General features: G+C 36.4%; 1 protein-coding gene across 1 annotated transcript; it reads left to right on the top strand.

Annotated features, from left to right (window-relative positions):
* Positions 1–858: 858 nt before the first annotated feature.
* alpha-Man-IIb (alpha-Mannosidase class II b) lies at positions 859–5,192 on the top strand (the record flags this gene model as incomplete). Its single annotated transcript, XM_017636614.1, has 3 exons — positions 859–1,848; positions 1,913–2,444; positions 4,229–5,192. Coding segments are annotated over 3 exons (2,225 nt in total), but the record flags the coding sequence as incomplete, so codon positions are not given.
* Positions 5,193–9,369: the final 4,177 nt, after the last annotated feature.

Here is a 9,369-nt window from a genome sequence, read left to right as displayed (position 1 = left end):
TGGATGGGTAAAAATTTCTGTTAACCCAACAGAAAATATGTAACTGCTTTTTGTGTGCAAAAATAAACATTTCTGTATCTACTAGTTTAGGACTATTTCGGGCCTTGTTTGGGATCATTTCAGGATCTGTTCAGGACTCTTTCGGAACAAGTTAAAAACTATTTCAGAGCCATTGTGAGTCTAGTTCAGGACTATTTCCAAAGATTTCAGGACTATCATCATGGCCATAGTTTTGGGTTTAGTTTGGGATGATTTTGGACTAACAAGGGACTGTTTTGGGACCATTTCAGGACTTTCTTGGCATCATTCGGGAACAAGCTCAGGACCTTTCGGGACTAGTGCACTACTATTTCAGGTATATTTCGGGTCTAGTTCAGGACTGGTTCAGAATTATTTCAGTACCATTTCCGAACGAGTTAGGACTATTTCATGAACATTTCGGGTCTAGTTCGGGATCATTTTGGGGCTAGTAAGGGACCATTTCGGGATCGTTTCAAGACATGCTCGGGATCATTTCGTCACAAGTTCACGGGTTTTTTATACCAACTTTAGGACATTGCTGGGACTGATTTGAGTATAGTTTAAAACTAGTTACGCATACTGGTCCCAACAAAATGAATAAAATGATATGAAATCAATACAAATTTAATTTCTAATATAACCTATTTATGTATATACATATATCTGAATCGCCTAATACTTTTCCAAGCTGTACACAGATGGTTACACATCAAATTTCACAACTACCTGGTTTTCACGCCGTTTTCCATTTTTTTAAGTATTTATTTATTGTGCATATTTACAAAACTGCTCAAAGAAGACTCATATACTCATCCGCTTTAAATTTCTCCCGCACAGGCACGCCTCGCGACTACTTCAATGAGATACGCCGACGCAGCACCTCCTTCCCGACGCTCAAGGGCGATTTCTTCGTCTATTCGGATATCTTCTCAGAGGGTCGCCCCGCCTACTGGTCTGGTTACTATACCACACGTCCATTCTATAAGCTACTTAGCGCTGATTTGGAGCACAATTTACGCGCAGCCGAAATACTCTTCACCATCGCTTACAATACCGCCCGCCAGCAGCATCATGTCAATGCTATAAAAATATTTGAAAAAAATTACGAAAAGATGATACATGCGCGTCGCAATCTGGGTCTCTTTCAGCATCATGATGCCATCACGGGCACTTCAAAGGCCGCAGTGATGCGCGATTATGGCATGCGCTTGTTCGAAAGCATACAAGATGCGGTGAAGATGCAAGAATCCAGTATTGAAATGCTCTTGCAGGATGGCAGCGAGCGACACAATTTCCTGCTGAGCGAATTGGAACGCGATAATTTCAGTAAATTGCCACGTAAAACGCCAATACCGCTGAGTGGCAATGGTATTGTTGAAGAGTTTGATGATTTGAATTCGAATGCTGGTGGCACTGCATCCTTTGTGATCTTTAACGCCTTAGCACAAAAACGCTTGGAAGTGATTACGCTACGCTCACCTGTGCCGAATGTAAAAGTGTTGAATGAGCTCGGCGAAGAGATGCGTTTGATGCAAATCAACCCAGTTTGGAATATAACTGATGCCTATGAGATGGGGCTGGGCGGTGGTGTGGGCGCCAACAGCGGCATGGGACGCATACGTGTTTCCAGTCGTCAGTATGAAGTGATGTTCATTGCCGAATTAGATGCGCTCACACTTGCTACTTACACACTTGTGGTGGTGGACGAAAAGCATTTCACTCAACCAACAATGGCTACGATTTATTGTGATGGTTGTACCGATAACTCAGCAGCGTCAGCGCCGCCAAATACAAGCACAGACTTTGTAATCAGAGCAAAACCGTCGGGTAGGGTATTCATTTGAAATTTAAACTTTTAAGTAAAGTCAATTTACTAATTCTACTTCCGCAGGTGATATTCAACTCGAAAACAATTTCATGCGTTTACTTTTCGATGAAAAGAGCGGCTTTCTTAAGACAGTCACACGCAAAGGCCAGAATGAGCAGGTCCTACGTCCCATGCAATGCGCTATTAAATTTGCGGCCTATCGCAGCGCACAATTTCATTCAGGCGCTTATCTTTTCAAGACCGATCCTGAACAGAATGAAGCTGAAAAGGATGTGCTCGATCAGTACGAGGATGTGCGTATTATCATCTCTGCGGGTCCCATCGCCAGCGATGTTACTGTCATCTATGGTCCATTCTTGGCGCATACTGTGCGCATTTTCAATACGCATACCCACCTGGATGCAGCCGTGTATATTGAGAATGATATAGATTTTGAGCCACCACCGAAGAATCGCGAAACAGAGTTATTTATGCGTTTCGTCACTGATGTCGATAATATTATAACGGTGAAGCGTGACGATGTGCTGAAGGAAGCGGACACTGTGGCCGAATTGCCGGTGTTCTATAGCGATCAAAATGGTTTCCAATATCACAAGTGAGTTGGTAGAAATAATAAAATATATACATATACAGTATGTGGGCAATAAATTACGAACGGTACTCAGATGTTTATATTTTCAAGTGTATCCGATTTTTTGATTTTTAATTATATTTTATAAAATTTTAGGTAATTCAATAACATAAATCCAGTAAATCAAAGCGTAAAATTTTGTGAAAAATTCAACAAATTTCAAAATATTGTCATCAAAATTGCATAATTTTTAGTCAGAATTTTTAGAAAATATTTGAGCACGCATTTTATAAATGAAATGAAAGTTTGAAGTCACTCAAAATCAGCGTTAGTTTTCGAGGTTTTTTTTTGGTTGGGGGTTTTTTGCATATTTTTCCATACAAAGTCTGTGCGGGTATTTAGACAATTTTTTTATCTGCTAGAAAGTGCACAACAACGTCAGATAAAAATTTTCCAAAATCAACGTGCATTTTGAGGTACTTGTACCTTGCACGTTATTGTATTGAAGTTGAATGGGTCATACTACTGCATACCCAGAAAAAAAAATTCTGATTAAAAAGTTAAAAATTTGGATAAAAATTTTTTGAATCTTGTGGAATTTTCGCGAATTTCCAAAGCTTAATTATATCAGTCCACGAGCTATTTCAACCAAAAGTTATACCGCATCCTTTGGTAGATAGGACCAAACATCGAGTGACCTGGAGACTGAACAACCTTGCAAAGTGCGGGACCTATTTTTAGCTGAGAGTTCACACTGTGGGCTCCAGTGGACAAGACCAAACTTCGAGTGGCTAGAAGGCTGCATAACCTCCCAAAACCTGGTATGCCTCACATACTTTCACCAGCGATAAAGTAAAGGTGGCCAACGAGAAGGCAAAAGCTTCCAAAGTCATTAGTCCTAACGAACTAGTTCGAGTAAAATACCTCACTAATGCAAATCTGGGAGATTGGTCCCAGTATTGAAACCCGAGAAAACAGCCAATAAAGGGGATAAATTCTTTTCCACAGAAGTGAAGGTACTTACTTAATACTTCCGTACCTCACATACAAACTGGTTACCATAAAGTGCATCACTTGAACTTATCAAAAGCCTTCAACACCGTTTGTCACTCCTACTATAGATCAATGGGATATCCCCTCTCCCTGTGTAACAAAATCAGTGGACGGCAAATTATCTTTGTGGTCGACTGACGTCAGCACCATTTCGGGATCAAACTTCGAAGCCAAGAAGAATTAACTTCAACATTTCGAAGCTTCCTCACTCACCAGAGGGAGGTTTAATGTCAAGTTAAGGACAAGTTGTTGACAACATAAAGGGTAATTGACAGGCCGGTTTTAAATTATGCGACGTCACTATGGCTACTAGGGGAGTAGTAGGACGTAGTGGGCAAAGTTGCAGGTCCAGGTCTGTCAAAACACCGAACTTCCGACAGCAACGGGATGCCTTCTGTCGACTGAACACCATATGCATAGCGAGATCACAAAAAATAAAAAAAAATAATTTTATGTTCAGCAGCCAATTTCCGTTCGGCTGCTATTGTGGAATACGCCCGAACAGACATTTGTTAGTAATAGACCACACAACCACCGGAACTGACGTTGTACAGACAGACAATAAACGACGTCCACATTTATTAACTCTAGCCTGGCTTTGGCTACCTTGCGAGATCCACAACTTATCCAGACTAGATCCCGACACCTAAATAGACTTTTGAAAGCACCTCACACGACCCCAACTACCTCTTCACTTGCCCCCTTTAATCTACTTCATATAATTTCTCAAAAAACTTATAATTTCTTCATTGCAGACGTATCAAAGTACCCGCAATTGGCATTGAGGGCAACTACTTCCCCATCACAAGCGGCGCCTTCATACAGGACTCACACGTACGCTTCACCTTACTTACCACGCATGCGCAAGGAGCTGCCTCCTATGAGCCCGGTCAGCTGGAAGTGATGCTCGATCGCCGTACACTGTACGATGATTATCGCGGCATGGGTGAAGGTATTGTCGATAGTCGACTGACACGACATAAATTTTGGGTACTCATTGAAGATATGCCAACGAAAAATGAAAACACCTACCAAATACCCAGTTTATTGGCCAATCAACTTGCCAATGGGCTACGTTATCCACCGAATTTATACTTTGTCGAGACATTCGATGCACCAGCNCGCGATGCGCTGCCATGTGATGTGCATTTGCTTAATTTGCGTACACTCTCCGAGGAGCAACTGCAGCTCTTTCCATCTGCGTCAGCGTTGATGGTGTTACAGCGACAGGGCTACGATTGTGCTGTTGGGCAAAATATCGATATATCGCGTGTATGTGATGCATCGGCGAGCGGCCTGGGCCAGTTGGGTTTCAATAGGTTGCACATTGCGCGACTGGAAACGACAAGTTTAACTGGCATGCTGCGTGAGGGTGAACGCAAGCGTTTGAATTCGTTTGCAGAGATATTGCTGAATCCCATGGAGTTGCGCACATTTAATGTGACGTTTAAATTTTGAATTAAGAATTAGTTGAATGTTTGGTATGGAATGTGTGTGTTGTGTTTTTTTTTTTTTTGTTAATGAATGCATGGGTGAATGTGGGAGAGGAGTAGTCATGGCGACTATTTGCTTGATTTTTAAAAAATTATATTGTGACTATTATATGTATTTAGATTATATAGGTGTGTATTTTGTATGCTTTTGTAACTATTTATTTAAATTATTGTGTATGCCTGCGTGTAATTAGTTGTATTATTATAATTCACTGTCATATCCCTGCAGCAAGTGATGTTAGCTTAAATCTAACTTTAATTGACTATTGCTGACTATTTACTGCATATTTTGTTCGAGAAAAAGCTGAAGACCTGGATACCACTGCATTGGGTGTCAACTAACTTGTAACTAACTAGCTTTGGACATAAAGCAGCCATTAAAAATTTGTACACGTTTATTTATTTACTTTAATTAACATTACTTATTTAAATATTTGTTTACAAATTCTGCTTTAGCTGGTCAGACATTCGAATTCCAGCAGTCATAACATCAAAATGATACTATAAAATTACGAAAGTAATTCTTGTATGTAGAAACTTTTTTAAAGAAAACCAACTACCGATTACGGCAGCATAACTCCTGCATGGCTTTACAACTCACTTTAAATTGGTTTTTTCATAGCCGGGGATCGAACAGAACAGTTATTATTGAAATTTCCAATCAAGAAGTCCGACGGAAAGAATTTGTCTATGTAATATTTGAATAGAGCAGTATGACGCTTGTAAGCTAAGGAATATTAATCTTAATTGTTCTAAATCTTAGCTTTTTTTTCAATAAAGTCAACGACTAATCGTTTTTTGACCGGTATTTTATCAGTCAAAAGTAACAGTTAAAATTTGAATCTTATTTTTTTCGATCAACAAAGAAAAGTTTGATTTTTTTTTATCAAAAATAAAAGTTAAAGTTTCACTGTGTATTTTCTTTGGCTTTTATTTTTCGAATCAAAAATAAAAATAAAAATTTTACGTTTATTTTTTCGATTAAATGTAAAATTCAAAATTTGATATTTAATTTTCCGATCAAAATACAAAGTTAAAGTTTGACTGTATATTTTGTTTGGCTTTTATTTCTTAAATCAAAAATAAAAGTTAAAATTTGACTTTAATTTTTGCGAGCAAATATAAAAGTTAAAATTTTCGAGCAAAAATAAAAGTTAAAATTTTTCTGGCTTTTAGTTTTCCAATCAAAAATAATCACCCTCATTGCGAGAGTCGTGTCGAATGCAAGTCGTTTGCCGAGAGTCGAATCGTATCGAAAATTTCACGTCATTGCCTAAAATTTCCACTCGACTAGTGTATTAAAACAGATAAACTTGGCAGCACTGTATAGTTTTCGACGATTTTCGTCGTTTACTTATTTCAGTACGACAGTAGACAATGCCAATTTTGTCGAGTCGTACAATTTAGCCTAATTTACGGCATACGCAATGAGGCTGAATAATAAAAATTTTCGATCAAATGTAAAATTCAAAATTTCTAAATTTAACTTTTATTTTTGATCAAAAAAATGTAAGTCAAATTTTAACTGTTATTTTTGACCGAAAAAAATAAAAGTCAAATTTTAATTATTATCTCATCTTTTATCGAAAACATATCATCGAATTTTTTAAAAAAACTCATAACAGTTACGTTCCCAGGTTGTAGCTAATTAAAAGTGAGGTAATTATCGAAATAACGCAAAAAAGCTAACTACAAATTGATTATTTTTATCAGTTGTTAATTTTTCACTGCAGGGATATTTTCTTGTTCACACAAATGTAAGCATGTTTTTATTTGCGATTTATAGAAAATAGGTAAGAATTCTTTCAAAAAGAGGCGCATGTAAATGGCATTTTAACTCTATGATTAATAAACTGCCTTCACATTTCCCTAATCGTAACAAATCACAACAACAAACTAGGTTTCAGAGAACCTTATTTTAATTATATTACAATTTAGAATACTATAAAAGATTTGAACAAAAAATCAGAACTTAACTTAATGCCCTAAACTAAAATTGCTTTCAACGAAAATGAAAATATTTTGCTTAGTTATTGAATGGCATTGTATTTTGTTACTCTTCTTTTAAACTTGTAAACTAACAGTACATTACAGTTAAGCAACCATTCCAGCACTTAGTACATACAAACATACACAAATAATATATTTCAAATGCACACTATCATTTCTCGAATACGCTTACAATAGTTTAGTAAAATATTTTAGTAACATTAGAATCCAAATATAAAAGTATGTACTCGTACATACGTGCACGCTAACAATATAAATATGCATAGAAAAGACACACACATACACACATATGTATATATTAACATATAAATGAAATGACTGAGTTCAATTGAAAGTCCATACTTTTTCTTGTTGCTCTTATTAAAATCCAGTGGCCGAGAGCAAAAGGTATGCTCGAAATGGTAAATGTCTTTCTCGCAGTTTTGCTCCCAAGAACGCTTCAAAAACAAAACCAAAATAGGAACAAAACTGTCGAGAACCCTGTGGAACTTTCCCAAAAACAACAAAGTGCAAACAATACTTTCAGGAACATTTCAAGAGAACAAAATGGAAACAAAAGTCTCTCAAACGTTTTGGAAAATAAATAAATGGGGACAAAAGTCTAAGGAACTTTCTCTCGAATCACGATTTAGGAACTAAAGTCACAAGGACTTTCAGACAGAGAACGAAACGGGAACAAATCTTCTCTGAACTATTCGCGAAGAATGGTGGCGAAAGCAAAATTTTTCTCGTAGAGTTCACATTAGTTTAAAATGTTTGAATATTAAAATTAATCAAAAAAAAACTGAAGGATAATTATGCAAATCAAGTCAACGAAAGACTTTAGACACGAACTTTTCTTGCACAGAAAATGAAAAGTTGTTGCATAAATGGACAGTTCACCCTAATGATAAACGATCTTGAAGTTGAAATGACTCCGATTTCCTCTTGCTTGGAATTAACTATCGTGGTTCTCACTGGAACGATTTTTCATTCCGATACGAATACGCCCGTCTCAAAAATTTTGTTCTCTAGCGTTCCCCTTCGTTCTTATTTTTGGTCTTCCTTGAAAACGTTCTCGAAACATTCGTTGTCATTTTGTTCTCATTGAGAACGTGTCCGAAATTTTCGTTCTCATTCTGTTCTTCTTGAGAATGTTGCCGAGAGTTTTGTTCGCATTTTGTTCTTTACAGAAATGTTCCCGCACCTTTGGTTCTCATTTTGTACCAGATCAAACTACTCTCAATACTTTTGTTCTCATTTGGCTCTTTTGTGAGAACGTGAAGAAGTAAACCAAAACTGGAACGGAACGCGTTCTCAGTCCGTAATTAAAATTTGACAAAGTTTTTCATGTTAAAAAATGTTTGTTACTTTTTATTACAAATTTTTTCATAGAACAAAAAAAAAATAAAATTCTAAACTTTGTACCAAAACGTGGAAAATTAGATAAAATTTCCATCAATAAATAATTGGAAAATTTTCCAAATTTTTTATCAGATATTTTAGACATATTTTGAGTATGCAATTTTGTAGCCCACTGAATTTTAGTAGAATAAGTTGAGAGTTTAAAGTTGCCCCTAATATACCTTTGATTTTTCAAAATTTTTTTTTTGGTTTTATGAGACCGTTTTCTCTCATACAAAAATTAATCCAATCATATTTACATTGCTTGAAAAATGCGTAACTCTGTTCTTAAAAAAAAAATAAAAATTTTTTAATTTAAGCACGGGCGTAAAGTGAAGTTTCATGTTTGGGAAACGTTTTATTTATTTCATTAAAAATACGAAACTTAATTTCCAAGTTGTAAATAGAAGAAAATTTAAGAAATAAAAAACACTAAAAAAAAACACTTTCAAAATGTATCGAGGAGCTTTTAAAATGTATTTTGTCGGACATTGAGAAAAGGGCCCTCAGAGGATTTTTATTTATCAATTAAAAACTGTTTGTTAAAAGCGCCGAATAGAATTGTTAGAAAAATCAGGTGTAGAACTACCATTATTTTGCTAACACCACAAACGTTCCTCAAATATTTTTTTGGAAATGTTGCTGAAGTAAAAAAAATCCTAGAACAGATATAGATTTTGGATTTACTATCAGGCCGATTCTGAACAGTAACTCCCTGGGAGTTTTCTCTCTTTTCCCTTTCCTCCTATCATGAATAAAAATTCTCTGAGGAATTTTTTATTTTAAATGATGAGTTGAGCTGTCAAAAATGTGTTAAACAGCTCTTTCATAGTTCGAATTTCCTTCTGCCAAATTTTCGGGGAAAACGCTACTCCCTGGGAGTTAATTATTGGAGTATTTCTTTCTCGGGAGAAACAAACTCACCGGGAGTATTCAGAATTATCCTGAATATCCGACTGTTGTGGGAAGTACTAAAATCCCCTTATAAATCCCTTGGAAGCGAGGCGAAA

Source organism: Rhagoletis zephyria, unplaced genomic scaffold (genome assembly GCF_001687245.7).
Source record: "Rhagoletis zephyria isolate East Lansing unplaced genomic scaffold, Rhagoletis_zephyria_1.1 Rzeph_scaffold_18669, whole genome shotgun sequence".
NCBI classification, from domain to species: domain Eukaryota; kingdom Metazoa; phylum Arthropoda; class Insecta; order Diptera; family Tephritidae; genus Rhagoletis; species Rhagoletis zephyria.
The sequence above is the reverse complement of the archived record's forward strand: the minus strand, read 5'-3'. Positions and strand labels throughout refer to the sequence as shown.